The sequence below is a fragment of the Rattus rattus genome, chromosome 9, assembly GCF_011064425.1.
Source record: "Rattus rattus isolate New Zealand chromosome 9, Rrattus_CSIRO_v1, whole genome shotgun sequence".
Classification (NCBI taxonomy): Eukaryota; Metazoa; Chordata; class Mammalia; order Rodentia; family Muridae; genus Rattus; species Rattus rattus.
The window spans coordinates 12513615-12538299 of NC_046162.1; the positions used below are offsets into that span (position 1 = coordinate 12513615).

Below are 24685 nucleotides of genomic sequence, written 5' to 3' on the forward strand. Positions count from 1 at the left end.
CCCCCATTCCCCTACATGGGGTGGGAGGGTCCAACAGTGGTAGGACCAAGTTCTTCTCCTTCCATTGTGCCCAACGAAGCCATTCTCTGCTTCATATGCAACTGGAGTCATGGGTCTGTCCATGTATAGTCTTTGGGTAGTGGTTTAGTCCCTGGGAGCTCTGGTTGGTTGGCATTGTTGTTCTTATGGTGTTGCAAGCCCCTTCAGCTCCTGTAATCCTTTCTCTAATTCCTCCAATGGGGACCCTGTTCTCAGTGCAATGGTTTGCTGCTAGCATTCGCCTTTGTATTTGTCATGCTCTGGCTGTGCCTCTCAGGAGACATCTATATCAGGTTCCTGTCAGCCTGCACTTCTTAGCTTCATTAATCTTATCTAGTTTTGGTGTCTGTATATAAATGGACCACATGTTGGACAGGCTCTGAGTGGCCACTCCTTCAGTCTCTGCTTCAAACTTTGCCTCCATATCCCCTCCTATAAATATTTTTGTTCCCCCTTTTAAGATGGAGTGAAGCATCTGCACTTCAGTCATCCTTCTTGAGTTTCATGTGGTCTGTGTATTGTATCTTGGGTAATCCGAGCTTTTGGGCTAATATCCAATTATCAGTGAGTGCATTCCATGCATGTTTTTCTGTGACTGGGTTACCTCACTCACGATGATGTTTTCTAGTTCAATCCATTGCCTATGAGTTTCATGAAGTCATTGTTTTTGATAGCTGAGTAGTATTTCATTGTGTAGATGTACCACATTTTCTGTATCCATTCCTCTGTTGAAGGGCATCTGGGTTCTTTCCAGTTTCTGGCTATTATAAATAAGGCTGCTATGAACATAGTGGAGCATGTGTCTTTGTTGTATGTTAGAGCATCTTTTGGATATATGCCCAGGAGAGGTATAGCTGGATCCTCAGGTAGTGCAGTGTCCAATTTTCTGAGGAACCTCCAGACTGATTTCCAGAGTGATTGTACCAGTCTGCAATCCCACCAACAATGGAGGAGTGTTCCTCTTTTCTCCACATGCACTTTTAACTTCTAAGCCTTCTATATAGCCTCACCAATTCCTTTCAAGCCTTTTTATTAGCATTTAATATATTAGCATATTTATATTATATATTTAGCAGTATATATGTGTATCAAAGCTACAGGTTTTATGATATTTTCATTGAAGAATATCTATTTTTTGATCAATTTCCTCCCATTAGCTTCTCCTCTCCTTCCTACCCCCATAATCCTTACCAACCTATTCCCAGTCAGTCTCCTTCCTATTCATGTCAAATGTGTGCATCATGTACACATGCGCTCTCTCTCTCTCTCTCTCTCTCTCTCTCTCTCTCTCTCTCTCTCTCTCTCCCTCTCTCTCTCATAACTTAGGTTCCACAAAAGAGAGAGAGCATGCTGTATTTGTCAATCGGAAGATGAATGCATAAAGAAAATACAGTATGTGGGAATCATTACACCTATTTCAAGGCTCTCAGTGTGAGTCAGCCACACATGGAGCTGTCCTGAGCTCAACTCTCTCCCAGACCCAGGCTTCTGTGTTCTTTTCTGTGTTGCTTACCATTCCCAGTTTATACCTGATCCTCCTCTCCCCATTGTTGTACTGACCTCTGCTATCTCCAGAACGTCTAGTATGTGTCTGACTACTCTCCATTCAAAAGCAACTCAGGGTTTCCGTGTCTTCAGCATATGTGACTTTCTTTGGGTAGAGCTCTCAGTAATCCTGGACTACAATATGTGTGGCTGGGCTCCATAGCTTCTTTCTTGGGTGACCAAGAGGCCAGTGAAATCTCATCCTCTGGCCTCAGTTTTCTCATACATAAAATGGGAAGAAAGAGAGCTTTCTATTGACTTTCCATGGCCGTTATAAAATTTGCAATGTCTGTTGGATAACTAGTGTTGCTTGACAGGACCTGGACTGTACCAGAGGGTGGACCTCTGAGCAAGCATATAGGAAATTATTTTGATTATGCTGATTGACGTGGGAAGAATTTTAACTGTGGACAGAACCATTCCTTGCCCAGGGGATCCTGAACTGTATAGCTTGGATTTAGAGAGGAAACACTGGTGTACATGCATTGCTCTCAACTTCTTGACTGTAGATTCCAGGGCAACATCTGGTTCCAACTCCTGCTATCCTCACAACAATGACCTGCGCCTCACTGTAAGCCTAGACAAACCCTTTCTCCTTTAAGTTGCTTTTGTCAGCCTGTTTTATCATAGCAACCAAGACACTGAGACACAAGGGTACTGCTAAGAACTTGGACATCAGTGGGTAGGTTGTGTGTAAGGATGTCAGTTGTTGATGGTAGTGTGTGTGTGTGTGTGTGTGTGTGTGTGTGCGTGTGTGTGTGTGTGTGAATGTCTGTTGGTGGTAATGGTGTGTGTGTGTGTATGTGCATAATGTGCACACATCAGTGAGTGGTGTGTATGTGAGGATGTCATTGGGTGGTGTGCGTGTGTGTGTGTGTGTCAGTGGGCCTATGTGTGTCTTAGAATGTCAGTTGGTGGTGATGGTGTGTGTGTGTGTGGGGGCCTTCTGTAGCCTTTGAGCCTTCTGCTTACAGTGACACTTTCCAGCCTTAGACAGGTGGAGGTCTTTGACTGATTTGGACTCTTGCCTGGTGCTATCTGTGAGTGTGACTATAAGCAGGAGGCCTGGGGGCTGAGCAAACATAAGTGGACCATCATCGATTTCTTTCTCTCTTTTCAAACAGTAATTTGGAACCCTTTGCAGAGGCTAGCATCCAATTTCCCCATTTATATCACTTCTCAGAAAGACACTCAAACCCTCCATTTTTCTGTTAAAATCTCTCCCTTCCTACCCCTTGTTCATGCTGCTGGTTCTGTCTGTACTCAGACTTCGGTTGCGATTGTGAACACTGGTCACAATTAGTTTAGTCCCTTCTCGAAATCATCAAGCGGGTCTCAGATGAGCTGCCTGGATTAGCACTTACTGGAGGGAACAATCAAATATTAGCTTTCCAACACGTACTCAGGAGTGCACATGCATGCCCTGCACCTAAATATGCACCTGGGGATACAGTGCTATGCTATCAAATGGGATGGTGATTGTGTATATTCTATCTGCTGGTCCCAAGGGTGCGTAGGAGAGATGCACAGATCTGATGTTCCTCAGGCTCTCAATCTACATACGTTACAGGAAGATGTGTGGTTTGTTAGCATCAGTGGGAAAGTGAGTAGCAGCAGAATGTTCTGCTCAAGTAAAAGGTTGCTAAATTGTCTGGCTTTGGTTCAGGCTCCATTTGTTTTGTCCCATGGATGCATGACTTTCAGAGGAAGAAGCTGGCAGTGGCCAGAAACTGCTATAGAATGGGGGATCTCCAAGTGCTCTTTGAACATGAACACTGGGAGCCATTCTTGGACCAAGGTACAGAAGAAACTAGTTAGCATTGATGAATGGGAAGTGTGTGCCCTGCCAGGGCAGGCAGGGGCTGTGGAGTCCTACAGCCTCCAGGCAACTGTGATCTGTGATTAACATGACCTCCTTCACGGGGTATGTGTGTGATGAGGGCTGTACCCTCGAAATCTTCCCAACTTGTAGTCAGGCATTTTCTCACAGTGACGAGGAAAGTGACTATACGGGAGCGTACTAAGATTAAAGGAGATCATGGAGAAGAAGTGATAGGAACGATAAACACAAATAGACAGAAGCCATGGACATGAGCTCGCCTGATCCCCCATGTTAATGATGATGGACTTGCTCATCTGAATAGCCCAGGCAATGGAGGCCTAATGCGGTTGGAATCCTTTCTCCAGTCCACCTACAGATGCAGTGGGGGAAGAGCCGAGGTTAGGACTTAGTGTCAGCCCAGAACCTAGATGACTCCTACTCCACCCGGCTACCTCTGGGTAGAATCCACTGGGCATATTCTTGGTTCAAGCAAAGCAATTATAGGCCAGGCTCTTACGAGTCTACCTTCTGTCCCCACGGATCTGTCTGTTCAGGACTTTTGGATGCTAGCCTCTGCAAAGGGTTCCAAATTACTGTTTGAAAAGTAGCAATGGTATCGTACAGTGCCCATGACCCCTATGTTTGCCTGCTGTTACTGAAAAGGAGTGGAGAAGGTAGTGTGACCCGGGAGCAAGGTAGAGGGGGAAATGGTTCACATAGGTCCCTATGCTAAGGAGATCTGGGGTCGGCTCTGATAGCAGCCAGGACACATTTCTTGCTGAAATCCATTCCTCCAATTCACTTCTGGGGTCGATGGACAAGTAGTCCTCCTTGTCTGAAGGTTTTTGGTTTCTGACTCCTGAAGACCAAGTAAACAAAAGTTCACATAATGAAAACACCCCCTTCAATATACGTTCATTGCTTGCTTTCGGGACCTGAGGATTTGGGTAGTAAGAGTCTCATATTTCAGAATCGTGGCTCTGTCGCTGATTCCCATTCTCTCGACCCTTCCTCTCCTGTGCAGCCTTCAGCACCTCACTGTATCCCTCCTGATACCCAGCTACTCTTTCTCCCTTGCTGAATGTTCGTTGTCCTTACACTGTCTCTTACTTACAGCCTCACTGATTCATTAATGCATTCATGCACCCCTCCACCACCTATATACCCCTCCATCACCTATGCCCCTCCACCACCTATATACCCCTCCTCATAACCACCCTCCATCATTATGCACCCCTCCATCAACCCCTCCATTCATGCACCCCTCATCACATATGCACCCCTCCATCCACCCCTCCATCACTGTATGCACCCCCTATCCACCCCTCCATCACCTTTGCCCCTCCATCACCATGCACCCCTCCACCACCCATGCACCCTCCATCACCTATGCACCCCTCCATCACCTATGCCCCTCCATCACTGTATACCCCTCCATCTGTATGCACCCCTCTATCACCTATGCATCCCTCCATCACCTCACCCCTCCACCACCTATACCCTCCATCACCTATGCACCCCTCCATCACCTATGCACCCCTCCATCACCTATGCACCCCCCCATCCATCATCCTATGCACCCCTCCATCACCTACCCCTCCATCACCTATGCACCCCTCCATCACCTATGCACCCCTCCATCACCTATGCACCCCCCTCATCATCATCATATGCACCCCTCCATCACCTATGCACCCCTCCATCACCTATGCACCCCTCCATCCATGCACCCCTCCATCATCATATGCACCCTCCATCACCCTATGCCCTCCATCACCTATCACCCTCCATTATCATATGCACCCCTCCATCATCATATGCACCCCTCCATCACCTATGCACCATTCCATCACCTTTGCACCCCTCCACCTATGCACCCCTCCATCCACCCCTCCATCACCTATGCACCCCTCCATCACCCATGCACCCTCCATCACATATGCCCCTCCATCACCTATGCACCCCTCCATCACCATCACCCCTCCATCACCTATGCCCTCCTCATCATCACCCCTCCATCACCATCACCCCTCCATCATCATCTCCATCATCATATGCACCTCCATCCATCACCTCCATCACCTATGCACCCCTCCATTCCATCACCTATGCACCCCTCCATCATCATATGCACCCCTCCATCATATGCACCCCTCCCATCACCCCTCCATCATGCACTCCCCTCCATCACATATACACCCCTCCATCACCCACCCCTCCATCATGCACCCCTCCATCATCATATGCACCTCCATCCATCCCCTCCATATGCACCCCTCCATCATCCTATGCACCCCTCCATCACCACCATCCATCATCCCCTCCATCACCTATGCACCCCCCTCCATCATCATATGCACCCTCCATCATCAATGCACCCCCCATCACCCCCTCCATCACCATCACCCTCCATCATGTACCCCTCCCATCCACCCCTCCACATCTATGCACCCCTCCATCACCTATGCCCCTCCATCACCTATGCCCCTCCATCATCACCATTCCATCATATGCACCCCTCCATCACCTATGCACCATTCCATCACCCTTTGCACCCCTCCATGCACCTATGCACCTCCATCCATCACCCCTCCATCACCTATACCCCTCCATCACTGCACCCCTCCATCACCCTATGCCCCTCATCACATATGCACCTCCATCTGCACCCCACCCCCTCCATCACATGCCCCTCCATCACCCCTCCCATCACATATGCACCCCTCCATCATATTTATATGCCCCTCCATCACTATGCACCCTCCATCATTTATACACCCCTCCATCATTTATGCACCCCCCTCCATTGTATGCACCTCTTCATCATTGTCCTCTATCTCCATATCTATCATTTATTAATCAGTGCCTGCATCCACTGTCCATCTATCTATCCATTTATCCATTCACCCACCTACTCATTTTATGTATCAATCCATGGATCCCCTCAATATTATTTTCTTCATTCATTTATCACTATTCATCTACTCATTCATTCATTCATTCATTCCTACATTCCCTCCATACGTTCTTCCACCCATCTATCCATTTACTAATTCATCCATCTATCTACCCATTCATACATCTGTCCCTCTGTGTCATCCATCTTTTATCTCTGTACCCATCCTCCACCTATCCATTCACCCTCCATTTTGCATGCATTCACACATCTATGCAAGCATCCACCTACATCACCCTTGTGTATATCGACTTACACATCCACCCACTCCTGACTTCATCCATGTATTTATTCCTCAATCCATCTATCTATGTACCCATCCTGTGTCACCCATTTATCTACCCACTCATCCGTCCCTCCCTCTGTCAATCCATCCACCCCCGCGCCCTTCCATTTCAGTGTATATCCATTCATCCACATGCCCATTCATTCTTACATCTCTGCATCCATCCACTTACCAATCCATTTACCTCTATCTTCAGCAAATGATGTTCTGGGCTTCGCCATCTACCAGAAGTTGGGCTGGGTATTGTTGCTGCAGAGATAAATTGACATTAATCTGGTTGCATAGAAACAGATGTTTAAATAGACACTTAAACTATACGATTAACAATAGAGATCTGGACACTGTGTTCTGGGAGCACCACGGGGGTGGAAGGGACAGAGGAGATGGCAGCCTCTTGTCATTTACCCAGAAGGCTCATGCACAGGCCCCTCGTTTAGCAGACCGTGGACCTACGACTCACTGCCATGTCACGGAGGCTCCCGCACCCCTTGGATAACCAGGACACCATTAAATCCATTCTATAGATGTAAAACAGAGGCATGGAGTGTTGCCTGAACTTGCTTACAGCAGTGACTGCTCCAGGAGAAGGCAGTCATATCCTCTGCGGGCTCAAGAGCAGATGTGGTGGGTCCCTGGATGACTGGCAGGTACCTCCCCAGGATCTTCCCATGTTGATTGGTTCCAGGAGTGGGAAGCTTCACCCCAGGGTGGCCTCTTCCTCCCATCCCTTGCAGCAGGTTCTAACTCACAGCTTCTTCACAGCTCTGTTGGATGGGGCCATGGGGATGGACAGGCTGTGACATGTGCTCTTTCAGCTGGGGGCGCCTGATGGAAACACAGGGTGAGGATGCCTGGCAGTGGGCGGTACTTTGTGTCATCCTGTACTCCTCCGTGGTAGAGAGAGAGGTCACCTGGTGCCACAGAACCAAACCTCCATGCAGACAGACACTCTGTGTGACCTTGACGTGTTTGAATCTTTCCTAGGGTTTATCCAATCATTTTCAATTGGTTCAAGCTGAAGGGGATCCTGGGAGGTGGGGGCTCGAGTTTTAACTCCAAGGTGAGTCTTCCACCTGTTTTGTGCCTAATCCCTGCCACACCTAGGCCATCTACAATAGGACACCCAGGAAAGAGTCACAGGGAGGCTCTGTTTTGTATTTGTTGTGTTGTTATGCTGGTGGGTTGTCCTGTTTGGGTTCGCTGTCATTATTGCCATTGCTTCCTTCGTGATTACATGACTACAATAATCATGGCTCTCATTAACGATGTTTCCAGTGTGCGAATAGCAGTGCATGTGGTCTCCTAATCACAGCAACCTTTAGACAGTGAAGAAAACAGAGCCTCTGAATTATGAGGACTTTGTGGAGGCTCATTCTATCCGGTGCATCTGTGCCATCACGAACTTGAGCCTGGAGCTGGGGAAATGCTGCTGGTGGGTGAAACATTTGTCAGCCAGGAATGAAGACCCAAGTTCTAGCCCCAGCATCCACATGAAATCTACATGCCCATCTGTAATGTTTGTGGTGTTGAGGCCGAGATAGGAAGGGAGCCGGGGGGTCATTGATCATGTGATCTAGCTGGATCAGTGAGTTCCAGAGAGAGAGCCTGTCTTAAAGGACTAAGGTAGAGATCCATCCTCAATACAGGCTTCCACATGCATGCACATGCACACACAACAATGTGTATATACACACCCATGCACACATGCACACACGTGTACACATGGTGGGGGGAGGGCAAACACATGGTGGGGGAACAGAAAGCACACAAGAGAATTTCCTCTGGAGGGTAAGGTCTCAGGGTGGTCAATAGATATTTCCAGAGATGAGGGGGACATTTTAAAAGAAGTTATTTTACTCAAATATTAACCACCAGGTCTTCCCCTTGCAAGAGTTGTGGGCAAGCCTGGGATGATGGGATGGTGTCTTTCTAAAACTGGAGTGTCCTCCTTCCTTTCATCCTTTGACAGCCCAAGATGAAACCGTAATGAACACGACTTGCTTGCTTCTCCTCCTCGGTGCAATGGCTTAGTGACAAGCCAGTATTATTGCTGGTAACTTGTCATATCTCATGTCTAGGTCACAGCAGCTGCGGCTGTCACACTGTCTGAGGAGAGCCAATCTCAATGGCATGTTATGGAAAGGATCGGGAAGCTCCTGAAGGAAGAGGGAGATGAGTGGAGAAGGCTGGTACCTATGTGTAGAAGCTTGGGTGAGAAGGAGAAGGTGGCAGAGGGAAGAGGCAAGCTTGAATTCTTCTGATCCAAAGTCATCAGGATGAGGAAGACTAGTATATTAGACTCGGTTTCTTTGCCTTCTCAGTGTGGTATCAGGAATCTTCTGGAATATGGATCAGAAAAGCGAAGTCCAGTTTGGCCTTGAGAAAGGAGGATAATAAATTAAGGCATGCTTCTGACAAAAGCAGGTTGGCTCTAGGTATGGCTTGACCAAGGCACTCAAGGACAACAGGGCCTGCTAACTCTTCATGTCTCAGCCCGGTCAGGCTTCAGTGGTTTTCCCTCTCAGGATAGTGTAGAGTGGGAGATCTGATGGCTGCCAGAAATTTCAGCTGAAGAACCATCCAGGTTAAAGTACAAGGAACTGTAGGTTTAAAAATCTTTTCTTGGGGTTGGGGATTTAGCTCAGTGGTAGAGCGCTTGCCTAGCAAGCACGAGGCCCTGGGTTCGGTCCCCAGCTCTGAAAAAAAAAGAAAAAGAAAAGGAAAAAAATCTTTTCTCCACAGACCCCGAGAGTCAAGATGTCTGGACGGGTTGGGACACGTTTTTGGCCTAAAATTAATTATGAGGACACCATGGGAATTAAATGAGCTCATTGGCTTGTCTGGGAAAGAGGGGATGATGCCCTTCTGAGGAAATTCCCTCTATAGTAAAGTAGTGACTACTTAGTGGTCGGAAGGAATGGCACGTGTTGGGCACGTGGCTCCCAAAGCCGTGTGCCTTCTTAAGAAATGGTGTCTCCCACATATGGCTTCAGAGAAGTCACAGCCAGGGTGGCCTAACAGAGATGATCCTGGAAACTTCAGTTTCTCATCTTCCCAGACACCTGAGCAAGTGGCCTTTGAGAAGACAGCCTCTCTCTCTGGCTTCGGTAAGAGCGAGGTTTTCCATGGAGCTCACTGCAGATCTCAGTAATTGTTAGTGACCCTGCTTGGAATGCCAAGCCAGAGGCTTGCTTACCTGCGGTTTTTCAGAGCAGTAGATGAAGCCGCGTGGGCCTTTGCTGTGTCTTAATTCAGAAACAAGGGCCCGCCTCTCAGCAGGCGTCTCTTCATGATCTAAAAGCACAGCTGGGGCCAAGAGCAGCATGGCCATGGATCTGACTAATGTAGACTATGTTGGGCTGTCCTAAATGAGTTTCAGCAGACTTCAACCTGTGAATCTCTTAATACATAGATATATTTTAGTTTTTTTCTTTCTGTTGAGACATGGTTTCACTCTACAGCCTTGGCTGGCCTGGAATTTGCTAGACTAGCTACTGCCTCTGCCTCCCAAGTGTAGGAGCTAGGATTATAGGTGTCTGTAAAAAAATCTGCTTTTCCTCCCGGCCATTTAGTTCCCAACAATAACAACTAATTATTTATTATTAAATACCTAGGCCATAAGCTCTGGCTCCTTCCCTAACTAGATCATAACTTATTTAACCCATTCAAACTATTCTATGGCTACCATTTGGTTAGTTACCTCTCCTCAGTCCTGTCCTGGCTTCATCCATCAAGTCTCTTCAGCATCTCCCTCAGCATCCCCCTCAAATCTCTCCCCGTGTCTCTCCTTTTATTCTCTCGCTATTTCCTGTCCTCTCTCTTCCTGCCAGTGTCCCATCTCCTACCTTCTGCCTCAGCTCATTGGCCATTGGCTTTTGTATTGGCAGGTGATGCTTATCAGAGCTCCTCTCTGCAGGTATCTGCACCACATCCTGCTTAGATGCAGTCTTTCCTGCAGCCCTGAAGCTCTTGTTAGAGGGAAAGCTCTGGATGTGTTTGGATGATACAGTAAAGAAAGGTCCAGAATCCTCAGAAGACCTGGAACTTTGATTTATGGCAGGGAGATTTAGGAACCAGTTGGAACCAGTTAGGAACCAGTTGGTGAAGGGGCATAGCATGCAGCTGTTTGCTTGGCTGCGCTCTATTCTGAGTGCATGTGTTCGAGGGAAAATAGAACCGAGAGTGCAAGCATCCCTTCCAGGTACCTAGAGCACGTAAGCAGAGTTGTCGCTGGTAGTGTCATCTACCTGGAAAGGTGATACAGATCTCTTTCCATTCAGTAGGAAGAGGTGCCCTCTGTGCAAAACAGCCCCCATGTCCTTCAGTGGAAGGATGTGGGTCCCAGAGCCAGGGTCAAAACTGCTATCCTTCCACTGTTGATACCAAAGGAGCTTGGTTGACCTTCCCCTGTTTATTATCTCTCACAACATATACAGTAATTTCTGGTGGGGTGGTGGTGTGTGTGTGTGTGTGTGTGTGTGTGTGTGTGTGCATGAGCACATGTGTGAGTGCTTGCATGCATGGTCCCCTTGGTTGCACAGCGAATGCTCTTACCAACTGGGCCACCTCTGCAGCACATGGAGCTGTTGTTTTACAAATTTTTCAGATATGAAAACCGAGGATTAGGAAATGACCCTCCAGTCCTGTTTATGTCTGTCTACACCTCCCCTGTGGGTTCTATGTGCTATGTACTTTCCGTATAATGTCCTGACGTAGCAAGGACAGTACCCAGTGCAGGATCAGAGGATCCTGCCTGTCCACTATCGCTGTCTGATGTGAAATTTAGTGTAGGCCATCAGCCTGGAATCCCCAGTTTCCATATCTAGAAAGTGATGCAGTTGGATAATGGCTATGATGATGATTTGTGAATTAGTCAGGCATTCATATGATAACAAGACTTGCTGGCTTCAGATATGGCTTGACCAAGTTGTTCAACAAGGATATCAAAACTTGGCTGTTTGACATTTTCCAACTTTGCGTGCTGCTACTGGTTTTTCTCTCTGATGGCATCGGGTGGTCCAATGGGTGCAGAGATTCCCTAGATACGCAGAAAGGATGGATTCTGAAGCCTCAGGTTCGGTTCCTTTCCACTCTGCTCCTGTTAGATTCCCTGACAGAATCGCATGATGTTTGTAAGCTTCATCTCAGACCATCTTAAGGGGTAAGGCCAGCAAGGGTGAGAAAACATTGTTTTCCAAGTTCAAGGATATGGTTGGGTGACTTAAGAAAGTCAAGATAAATTTCCTTGTATTTAAATGTAAGCAGTCACATGCAGCCAGTAGGTCCTGTTTTAGGAGCCCAACCTAGGCTGCGGCTGTGGGCTTGGTATGTGGAGATGGCTCTTACTGTGAACATATCTGACCCTCTACTCTGAAAGCCCAGGGGACACTAAGTGAAGACGGTGTTCTTGTCTCTGTGTTAGAGCACACCAGGCACACAACTCCCCTATGTGGAAACTCAATGCTACCAGAAACAGCACTTTTAACTCCTCCCTATGGTCAGTCATCTCATCTGGTGTACATTCAAAGGAAACCATCGCTGTCCTGAAAATCTGCTATCCAGTCCCCTGGTTTCCTTAGACGATTACTTCCAGGACCCTAATCCAGACATCAAGGTCCACAGACTCTCTGGTCCCTTACATAAAAAGGGTGTGTATTTGCATGGAATTTGCACAGATCCACCCTACTACTTATAATACCGGATACAAGGCAAATCCTATGCAAATGGTTGCTATCTCGCACTGCTTAGGAAATAATGTCACGACAACACTCATTTGCTCAATATAGAAGCAACTCTAAAATATTTTCAGCCCATGGTTGGTTGAATCTGTGAATGTGGAAGCCATGGGTACCTATGGTTGTACAGAGGGTTGGTTGCATATGTACAAGTCTATATGCATATATTTGTTTGTATAATGTCCCATTAAAAGAGGAAATCCTGCTGTTTGTGACAGCATAGATTCATCTAGGGGAACAGGATAATAAGCCAGAGACAGGAAGATAAATACTGCATGATTTCACTTACATGTGGGCTAAAAAGCTGATGTCAGAGAAATAGAACAGAATGATGATGGCTGGGGCCCAGGGGACAGGAGGAGTTAGGACATGCCAGTCACAGGACCCACATTTGCATTTATAAAGTTCGTAAGTGCTGGCAGGCCTAATGGTTACTCACCCTGCTCCGTGCACTTGAAGTTTGCTGTGGGTCGATCTCACACATTCTCATCTCTCACACGCAGAAGGGAACTGTGAGGAGACGGGTTGTTAATTAGCTTGATTATGGTAATCATTTCACAGTGTATACACATATCAAAACATTATTTTGTGCACCTTGGATATATACAACTCCTATTTGTTAATTATTCCTCAATAAAGCAGAAAAAAAGAAAGAAAAACTTGAAACTTCCGATTTGGAGAAAGGAGACCTCAGGGAATAACAGTGCTGGATTTCTTAACAGGAACCTTTGTGGGGCCGCGGGGGCGCTCAGCTGTTAAAGGGTCTGATGCGCAACCACGAGGACCCACGCAAGCCAGGCAGGCGTGGCACCGTGTGCTCATTAGCCGGAAGTTTGCCACATGGTTCTTTGGTTTGTTACCCCGCCCAGTGATCAAATGTATCAGACATCTAACCTAATTGTACCTAAGCCCCCTCAGACAATGTAATAGATACCGAGTCCCAAATGCCTGAGTCCAGCTTACAGTGGGGCTTCTGTGAGGCACAATCTTGTTCTGAAGCTTGTGAGAACCAGGAAAGCATTTTCAATAGGCGTGGGAGGGAAGCGTGCTCCTGTGTGAACTTTAGAATAACAGCCAGAGCAGCAGGTGCAGGGTGGTTGAGCCTAGCAAGCTAGGCAGCAGCCCAGAGGGAATTTACCCCCTGTGGTCTGCCAGAGAATTCCCAAGCCTCCGACTACAGGCAGGTACAACCAAGAGAGGCAAAAGAGGCCGGGGAGGGTGGGCGGAGACCGGAAACAATGGCTGCCCCTCAGTTTGCAAGGTGGTTGGCTGCAGGAGTCAGCGTGGGAGGGACATTCTTTTTTCCTAGCAGGAATGAACCATAGGACTGAATTCAGATTAGAGAATGGTCCGATGAGTCAGGCAGGGTATCTTGAAGTAGAATTTGGCAGTTGTGATTATGGGGATGGTATGATTTTAGGATATGACACGTGAATGTGACTTCTTTCCTCCCTTACTTCAGTTTCCTCGTTGAGTCAACGGACAATTAAACGATCTATAATTGTCATGTTTTTCCAATTTCTTGGGAATCTTCTTTGTCGGGTGGGCGAGTCCGCGTACACCTCTCTGTTCTGGATACCTGGAAGGAAGCAGTGCTTCAAGGTAGCAAAACCTTTAAGTGTTGAGTTGAGATGGCCTGACTTTGACCCTCGGCTCTGCCACGCACTCCTTAAATGGATTTTAGCACACTCATGTTGGGAGTCTGTTTGGAAGTCTGGGATATAGGGATGTGGGGACAGTAACGATGCTTCCCATATTGATACACTGGGCTGTGACAATGGCTGTGGTGGTGATACTGAGGAGAAAGGGGACAGATGTGGAGGAGGAGGAGGAAGAGGAGGAGGAAGAGGAGGAGGAGGAGATGATGTAAGAAGATTCTCCAATGGGACTTGTTCATCTTCTATGCGTGTCCTATGCTCTTATTTGAATCCTCACTCTCATCAAGTTTGAAAACCATATTTATTTTATTCTTTGAGATTTTCACACCTGTATGTAATAAAAATATCATATATGCTTCCTAATTCCCCTTTCCACTTTTTCCTAATATGTCTCCTCTTTGAACTTCATGCCTCCTTCTCCTCCTCCCTTCTCCTGTCTTTGATATCTTACCAAGTCTAATCAGTGCTTCCCCACATGTACATAGAAGTGAGTCTGTCCACTGCAGCCTGGGAAACCTACCAGTGGCCACACCCTCAGAAGAGAATGCCCCGCCCCCAGCAACCTTACTTGCCAATAGCTCTTCAGTAAGGGTGAGCCTGGAGGACACATCCCTCATCGATGATGCTGGGATTTTGGCTGGTTTGGCCTTGCGTGAGGAACTACAGCTGCTCCTAGTCAGTGAGTGTAATGCCACAGCTGCTGTGAGTCTGCGTGTAATGATCATTCCATGTCTAGAAGACAACATCTCACAGAACTCCTCTCTGTCAGCTCTTACACGATCTCAGCCTCTTCCACAATGTTCTTGGAGCCTTGGTGGCAGTTACTCTCAACACTGTGACCAGTTGGGACTCTGCTCAACCACTACCCACTGCAGAGAAAGCTCCTCTGGCCAGTGAACAATGACCTGACGTTTTCCTTCTACCCACAGAGATGGAGATAAAATGTGTTGAAAACCTCAGGGGATCCACTAGGAGAACGATTACTAGTACAGCAGAGATCACTGGGACAGTCCCGTCATAGGAGACACACTTCCAAGTTGTGTCTCTGCATCTTTGCTCTCAGGCCTGCACATGCCAGGCCACGCCCGCCCAGTCAAGCAGCAGCAGAAAAGGTACAGGGATGACTGTAGAATTGACAGCAGTCACCATTCTTCACAGCAGTGACCTGTGCTTCCTGGGGGCAGACCTCTGGCTCACCAAATATTTATGTGGCTCTTTCTGTGTGTCAGGCAGATTCCTAGTCTCTAAAAAGATGCTAGTTGAATAAAACTCATCCTGCCACTGAGATAAGACAGAGGACATAAAAAGATTTGGCGTTGTAATTAAGGAATCTAGTCATAGAAACCAGTCTCCGTTAGAGGAGAGGGTTTCTCCAGGGCCAGCGGCACGTTGTCGTTGTTCCTTCATTTGTTTTAAAGATAACTTTACATGTGATGATGACACTCGGCTAGAGGTGAGAACCGCTGATGTCTGTACACAGAGCATTGATGAATCTTGCAAACTAGACTGTTGTGATCGTGGGAGCATGGGGATCTTGGAGATCATGAGAAGCAGCATTTGTAGATATTGTAGTGTTTGTTGCCCTGTCTTCTTCATGGCTAGGATCAAAGCAATCGCAAGTGTTTATAACCTTGGTAAGTAGGTGAGTGGAATGGAAGTTCTTTGAGTTACTAGTTCTCATCTTTGCACCCTATGGAGTCACATGTCTGGAGTAATCTCTGGAACATTCCAGAATAGGATTAAATGTGTTAGATCTGATGGGATAAGACCTCACACAACACCGGATGGAAGCACAACTCTAGAACAGACACCCAGCATCCTGAATGCCCCTTCCTCCCTTGCTATGTTTGAAACAGTTTGTTCTATAGTGGGTGAGCTTCAGGAAAGAGATGCTTTTGCCACAGAACCGCAGTGGGCGTGTGAGATCTGTTTCCCTCCCCTGACTGTACAGGCAAGGGAAGCCAAGTACCAGAGTGCCAGAGGTGGTCAGAGACAGACCTTCTGGGCCCTCAGAGTACAGGCAATGATGAAGGGAGGATCTGCGTGGAGGAGGGACCGCCTCTACCATCAAGGCAGGAAGTGGGAACTTGGAAGACTGGACCATTTGGCATATCTGCTGCCTCCTGGGCGTGTAGCCAAATTCCCCATTGCCTTCTGCCAGTCCGTAAAATCACCATAGACAAAAAAAAAGTCAAGGCTAAAAGTGAGCCTCATTCTGCAATTGTTTTGCAAATGTCTTTTCATTTCTGTCTCTCTGGGGGGGTATATAATGTCTTTGGTCTGTAATAGTGTGTGTGGGGGGGATTGGGAGGCAGTTCTGAGGATTGAATTCAGGGCTTCATGCATGTTAGGCCAAGGCCAAGTCTACTACAGGGATACAGGCCTAGCCCTCAGTAATTTTGAAGGTAGAGTGTTTTATACCAGACAGAAATGAAAATTTGGTACAGATTCTTGGGAATATACACAAAGTACTTCGAGTCAGAACAGGACAGAGACGCCTGCCCATCCATGACTATGGTTGCACTATACACAACAGCCACACTGTGGAGTCAGCCTGGGTGTCAATCTACAGAGTAATGAATGAAGGCGCCTGTGAAGGGTGCTGGTGTTGGTTTCTCTGGATATAGAGGGCCTAGCCATCCCTGTTCCATTCATTCTTCACGAAGGCTTCTGACTCAGTGCATGTGTTGATTTGCAGTGTGATCCGGATTTGAAAGGAAACACCAATGGATCTGGATAAGACAGTCTCTGAGACAGGGTAGAGACCATAAGTTTCTGGCAGTTCCCTTGCGGTTCACAGGACAGTCAGTGAAGAGGAAGAAGCAGACTGTTGGAATTAGGAGGTGGGGAGAGATGAGCCTGACCTTCCTCAGTTCATCTTGTTCTTTACTTTCAATATTGTGGTAGTTATATCCAGTTGGAATACAAAGAAACAAACACCAAAAACCAACCAACACAACAACAACAACAACAACAATGACAGCAACACCCTTAAACCCAGGAAGATTAAGTACTTGCCCGGAGTGCCGTGCCTAGTTATCCCAGAGTCAGGATTTGAATTTGGATCTGAAAGGACCCCGAAACCACAATATACTAACTTGGAATCTTGACTCTGTACTTAAGGAAGCAGGCGACCACTGACATTGTTGAACTATGAGCAGCCTGAGCTGTTGAGGAGCTCCAAGGCCCAAAATCTTTGGAATAGAGAAAACACAGTCTCTTGCTGTGATAATACAATGGGTTTTGAGCGCTGGGGAAATCTCCCTGTCTCATATTTGCTGAATGCTTGGTATCTGACCTTAGGGCACTGGGTAGTTCAGTAAGGGGTTGGGGGTGCGTTACCTAATTCTTACGGCCCAGTGGCAGAGAGACACTATTGACATTGCACAGGAGCGGACCACTTGGCATCTTGGGAGAATCTCTGCCTATTTGTATCTGTGCGTAATATATCTGTGTATTTGTATGTATGTCTAATATATGAACATATGTGTATGTGTGAGTGGGAGAACACACATGAGTCAGCGTGTATGGACTCAGAGGGAAACCTCAGATGTTAATCTTTGTCTTTCACCTTGTTAGGGAGAGGATATCATGTCATGTGCCTCTCCAATGCATACACCAGACTAGCTAGCCCGCAAGTCAAGGGATCCTCCTGTTCCCTGAGCTGGTCAAGGCTCACTGGAGAAACGCTGAGATTACAAATGTGTACCCTGTGCTTATGTGAGCTCTAGGGATTCGGACTTTATCCTCGCACTTGCATGGCAAGCAGTTTACACCCTGAGCCACCTCTCCAGGCTTTGTTTTAATACCTACACCTATTATGCAAATGAGGAAAGTCAAGCTTAGAAAGATTGAGCGTCTTTCCCCAAGGGCGTCCAGGTGAGTTTGTAACTGGGCAGTCTGACCCTAGCCTGTTCACTGTGACCCATCCACTGGAGCAGGGTGTGAATGTGATGATGGTGGTCAGCTTTCTTTTGCTATGACCAAATATCTGAGAGAAAGCAATGTGAATGAGGAAAAGTTTATTTAGGTTCATGGTTTGGGGCTTTTCAGCCTCCGGGTGTTCCTAGGCCTGGGTTGAAGCAGAAAGAATATGATAATAGAGGGCATGGGCGGAATAAATCACTCGCCTCCTGGCATACAGGAAGCAAACGAAGGGAGGGCATGGACCAGGGACAAAATAGGCCCTTTCAGGGCATGTTCATGGTGACTTACTTCCTACAGTTAGACTCCCCTCTGTTACAGTTTCCAGAACTTTCCAACAGCCCAATAAGTTATAAACTCTTCACAGATAAGTCCGCCCCGCTGTCAGAGCTCTGAAACAGTTGTTTCCCGAAGGCCCCAACTCTGACTGAACACTGCTGTGTTTGGTAAGAAGCCTCCAACACACAGGCTTTGGCCCACTTTTAAGATCCTACCAAAAATGGGAGGCCTTTCCGAAGCCTGTGCTAGAGCGTCTAAGATCAGAAGAGGAAGTATGGTACCAGGCAGTGTTCTGCACATACTCCTCCATGGGTGGCCTGTGCTGCGCTGGCCCTGTGCTGTGCTGGCCCTGTGCGGCTGAACTGTTCTCTGTGTGATTATCTTTCTCCATGAAGATTGCAGTGCAGGACTTCCGTCTAGGGAGTCCGAGGCAAGTCTGCATCAGTCCAGCTCTTGTTTGTGCATGGGACGTCTCACGGACACTCCCGTGAGGTTACAATGTACCACACATGGAGTAAGGAACCTTCAGGATCCCAAATCCCAGCCACATCTAGCACATTGGCCCCCATTTCTCCATCCATGGCAGTTGTTCCAAAATGTGTGCCTGTGTAGTTGTCTCAAAGACTGGTTCATTTAGCAATTTCAGATGTGTGTGTCATGGGTACTGACTACACACGTGTGTGTCATGGGTACTGACTACACATGTGTGTCATGGGTACTGACTACACACGTGCGTGTCATGGGTACTGACTACACACGTGCGTGTCATGGGTACTGACTACACATGTGTGTGTGTCATGGGTACTGACTACACACGTGCGTGTCATGGGTACTGACTACACACGTGTGTGTCATGGGTACTGACTACACACGTGCGTGTCATGGGTACTGACTACACATGTGCGTGTCATGGGTACTGACTACACATGTGTGTGTCATGGGTACTGACTACACATGTGTGTGTCATGGGTACTAACTACTCTCGCCCCACCTTCCTTCCCTGTTCTCCACCTTCCCTGCTTCTCACAAACTTCTGCCTCATGTTCATTTTGTTTTGTGACCCACTGAGATGAACGAGGGTCACTTTTGTGATCGTGGGCTTAGACTCTGGTTGCCTCAATAATAACAAGCCATTTTTCCTCTCCCAGAATCTATCAATTGCCAGTCAAGGAAGTGGGAGGGGTTTATGAGGCCTTCTTCACTCTGGAACTGCTCCTATGACCTCCACATATGCACTGTGCCCTGCAAACACCCAGCCACTCACCCATTACAAATAAAAAATAAAATAGAGAAAGACAAGGTAGTGAGGTCTTGAGGGATGGCCTGAGTTTGTCCTCTGGCCTCCACATGCATGTACATGCAAATGTATGCATGTACACAGAGGGGCACATGCTCACAAATAGCTATGCATTTGGGGCTTCAATTGGAGGGGTGAGTTTTTGAAATAGGTAGACGTGGGTGGTGGTGTTAAAAGTCTTGCTTTGAATGTGACATTCAGGATCCACAGAGCAGATGATCTCAGATACTAACCTATCCCCATTTGAGCATCCTCTGTAACCCAAGGACATTCTTCTGGGGCCTCAATTCACATTCATCTACTCATGCATGTCTTTGTCCTCCCCTCATTGATGTGTCCGGGGCCAAGCCTGCCAGCTGTGGGGACAGTAATGAGGACAACAGTTTCTCTGCCCTTGAAGAGCTCACAGTCTTGTTGAGATGTGATTGAAAAGAAATGATTCGTCAATTCAAGAATATTGGATTTCTCCAAATGCTACAGTAGGGAAAAAGATAATTCCCCAAGTCTTTAAATCTGTTACCCATTTTAATTGATTTAATTAGGTAAAATTCATAGAACTGTAATATTGGAAGGAGCCCAGAAACCATTCATTTATTCCCATTTCTCTTATCTGCCTTCAGGCCATGCTGCAGTGAAGTAATCCATCCAAACCCATGCCTTCCAGAAAGAGCAGTGTTTCCAGGAACCATAGCTCATTGGCCACTAAAATCAAGAAAATGAGATGGAAAAACTTGATATTCATAACTACAAAGTATCACTCTGATAGATGTGAATGGAATCATTCAAACACACACACACACACACACACACACACACACACACACATCATGAGTGTACACGCAATGGAGTCCCCCATAAACAATACTACTGAGTTTTGAGTTGAAGTGGTATTAAGCTTAGAAAATGACAAGAGGACAAAATGAAAATGTGGTTGGAGTAAGGCAAGGGACTTTGGCAAGTCTTTCAGTTCCAGAAGAAACACACACCCCAGCACTGGTCACAGGCTGCTTTGTGGCAGCACAGAGGTGTATCTTTTGTTGAGTTGGCATTTGTTTTGTGCTCATGTGTGGACACATGTGTGCTCAGGTGTGCATATGTCCACATGCATTTAGAAGTCAGAGGAAGACCTTAGCATTTTCCCTCAGATCCATTTAGCCCTTGAGAGGCTGAATGAGCTTCAGGAGTCCTCCTTGTCTCTGTCTCACCAGCACTGGGATTATAGGTCTATGCCACATTCTCAGCTTTAAAACAAACAAACATACAAACGAAGCCACGTGTTCCTGTCATCATGCTTGCAAGGTGAACGCTTTACCAGCTGAGCCACCACTTCAGCACCCATGAGTTGTCATCTTGTGGTAACTACATGATGTCATCATATAGTAACTATGGATACATATGCACCCACCATGTTCTGATTTTAAGTGATTCCGAGAGGGCTGTGGCTGCAGATAGAAGGGAGACTGTCGTGTGGTGCTCTCTGGACCTACCTCGTCTTGGATACTTGGTTGCTCCGTTTCCCTGACAGCAATACCAACTTCATAGGACCATTCTGGGAACTTACCGAGTCCAGGCATGTCAGAGGTTATAAATTGGGTAATCACTTGCTTGGCTAAGTGGAACTTTGTTCTCATGATTTGTGTTGCTGTTGGGATCATTGGGTTCAGAGAGGACATTTAGCACAGTACAAGTTTATCAAAGCTTTATCAGAATAGCACCTGAACCTTTGGATATAGTCTTGGAAGCTTTTCAATAGAATTTCATCCTTTTTGTCCTCATATACCAGAGTGCCTTTGTCTGTTGTACTCAAACATGTACCTCATGACATGCCCACCTGTTTCCCCACTCCCTCACCTCTATTCTTCTATCCACAGGTCTCTCTCAGTCTCCCGTTCACAGAGACTGTTCTTTTCCAAGTGTTCCTTCCATCTCTGAAAGCAGAGGTCCTGCTGTGCCTTTCCCAGGATTCATCATTTCCCAAGATCTAAAACATAGAGACAAGCGTTCTGCAAATGCTTGCTGCCAATCAAACCTGTAGATAGTCACTTAGATCACTGTGTTGTTACAGGAGAGGCTTAAGTTGAAGGCACAGAAGCACCACTTGCACTGGCTCACATAAACACAGCAACTGAGTGGCTTGCTTAGCCAGTAGTCCCAGGTAGATGGTTTCAGGGATGACAGAGTCCAGGAGCTCCAACTGTGCCCTTGTGAACCTCTTTGTACTTACTGGTGCTCCGTTGTCTCTGTTGACTTCATTTTCATGTCATGACCCTGAGGACTAGACCAAATTGGTGTTATTGGAACTATGTGGTCAGAAGCGGGTGGGGAGATGGGATCTAGTGGAGAAGGAGAGTACATGATACATGAACAAAATAGCTGATAATCTTCCTTGTGTTGGCTGTGGCTTCTGAGGATGAATCCTTTCAAGCCTGCATTTTCTGTGCCTGCTGCAGAGCCTGGCACATCTCAGCAATGTTTACTTTTTAGTGTGTGTGTGTGTGTGTGTGTGTGTGTGTGTGTGTGTGTGTGTGTGTGCATGCATGAGTTTATGTGTCAATCTTCATGTGTGTGCCAGTGCACACATTGGCACATATGCATTTGTATATGTTTGTGGAAGCTAGAGAGAAACCTTAGGTATTGTTCCTCAGGAGTGGTCTACCTTGCTTTTAAGCAGTCTTTTACTGGCTTGTAACTTGCCATATAGGCTCGGATGATTGGCCAGTGAGATCCAAGGACCCGCCTGTCTCTCTTTTCAAATGTGGTTTCTGGGGATCAAACACAGATACTCATGACTACGTGACATGCACTTTACCAACTGAGTCATACCCCAGCCCAGCTCTTCAGAAGTATTTCTGAATGAGTTGATGTTTTTCTCTGCTTTCTAGAAAGAGCAGAGAAATGTAATATATATCATCTAAGTCTATAAAGACAGATCACTGCATAGCAACTGCCTTTGCCCTTACCCTCTGCCTTTCTGCCTTCTTTCTTGGCAGGATCCGACATCCACGTTCTTCCAGTTTGGAGCCTCCATCCAGCAGCAAGCCACAGTTATGCTGAAGATCATGCAGGACTACGACTGGCACGTCTTCTCCCTGGTCACCACCATCTTCCCTGGCTACCGAGACTTCATCAGCTTTATCAAGACAACAGTGGACAACAGCTTTGTGGGCTGGGATATGCAGAACGTGATCACACTGGACACCTCCTTTGAGGATGCCAAGACGCAGGTCCAGCTGAAGAAGATCCATTCTTCTGTCATCCTGCTCTACTGCTCCAAAGACGAGGCTGTCCTCATTCTGAGTGAGGCTCGCTCCCTCGGCCTCACTGGCTATGATTTCTTCTGGATTGTCCCCAGTTTGGTGTCTGGGAACACAGAGCTTATCCCCAAAGAGTTTCCATCAGGTCTCATTTCAGTCTCTTATGACGACTGGGACTACAGCCTGGAGGCAAGAGTGAGAGACGGTCTTGGGATCTTAACCACTGCCGCATCTTCCATGTTGGAGAAGTTCTCCTACATTCCTGAGGCCAAGGCCAGCTGCTATGGGCAGGCAGAGAAGCCAGAGACCCCGCTACACACCCTGCACCAGTAAGCAAGACTTCTTCGATTGTTTCTCAAAGATGGGTCAGAGCTTTACTGCTACGAATGATGGGTTCACAGTCACTGGTGAAAGTGTAGAAAGTGCAGAAGGCGTGCACCTACTTGGAGGGAGTTTGTTTTGATTTTATGTTCGTTTCTCTTTTCTTCTATTCCCATCTCACTTTTAAAATGCTAAGTGACATGCTGCTGATTTTGAGTCAGAGTTTCATCGTATAGCTATGGCTATTTTGGAACTTGTTATGTAGCTCAGGCTGGCCCTCCATCTCACAACCCAGGCTCCTGAGTGTTGGGTTTACAAGTAATGATATAAAGCCTGGCTAATGCTAATATATTTCCACTGCTTTCTGAAAATTGCTTTTATTTTCCTTGCTCAAGAACTTGTCTTGTAGACATCCACTCTAGAGTCTTCTTTTTTCTCTTTATCTTTTTCCCTGCCTCATATCATCATCTATCTATCTATCTATCTATCTATCTATCTATCTATCTATCTATCTATCTATCTATCCATCTATCTATCTATCCAACCATCCACCCATCCATCCATCATATATATATATATATGTATATATATATACTATTTATATATATTCTAATACATTTCCTCATTTATTTACTCTTTACATTCATGAGAATTGGATTTTGTTTTCAGATTTTTTCCCCATTGGAAGCTCAATTGCAGTGGTAACTGTCACACCTGCCTCTTTTTGCCATATATAACTACCTGTCTAGGTTTGTTCTAAGAAGTGGGGTTTGAGGGCCAGAGGTGTGTGCATAAGTATCCAATCTTCTGTCAAACAATGGCACCGGCTTATGCTCACACAACGGTTGTGGAAGCGTCCAACTTCCTACAACCACAGCAGCATGGCCTGGGTTGGGAGAATTGCCCACATGGATGCTTCTGGTTCCTGACTGAGAATTTCTTTTCTTATATTCACTCTTAAAGCCACATTCCATTCTGCTGATGCAGCATAATTTATTTAGCTGTCCATTCACGGTGGACATTTAAGTTAGATTTTATGTTTCTGGGAAGTGTCATTATTCTTTGTGGTCCGTCACCGTGGCTCAGCTGCTAAGATTTAGAATTACCGTTCAGACACCCACTCTGCATGTTTTTGCCTGACGTTTGATAATGTAATCTGTGCTTCTGCTCTCATACAATGAGCAATGTGGCTCTGTGATTAAAGGCTGGGCTGGGGAGGGAGCACTACTGTCCATGTTCAAATCCCATCTCCTACACCTTCTACAGAGGGTGGCGATCACCTTACCTTACTGGGTCTCAAGTGCTTGTTATTAAGTGATAATACAGCCCCTGTTCTAGGTTGGTCCAATGTTAGCATGCACTGAGTTATCTGGAAAGGGGAGATAACACAGGTTCTAGGGACTTCTATTGTATCAGTATACCTGGAGTGACCTCAGAGATCTTGCATTCCTGGCTGCTGCTACTGATTCTAGCCTGAGGGCAGTGGGAACTAGAGTTTGGTGCAGGGTTCCTGAGTAGGAAAGGAGGGGATATGATGAGTGAGAAGTGATGCTTCTTGTGTGCTCCCCT

The 24685-nt window shown here is 46.7% G+C and overlaps 1 protein-coding gene across 1 annotated transcript in view; it reads left to right on the forward strand.

The window, feature by feature from the left end:
- Grin2a (glutamate ionotropic receptor NMDA type subunit 2A) overlaps positions 1 to 24685 on the forward strand; it is a 410069-nt gene that overhangs the window by 204411 nt on the left and 180973 nt on the right. The window contains exon 4 of the mRNA XM_032914126.1: positions 22532 to 23124. Within this exon, the coding sequence (XP_032770017.1) occupies positions 22532 to 23124 (593 nt within the window). The remainder of the gene's footprint in view (positions 1 to 22531; positions 23125 to 24685) is intronic.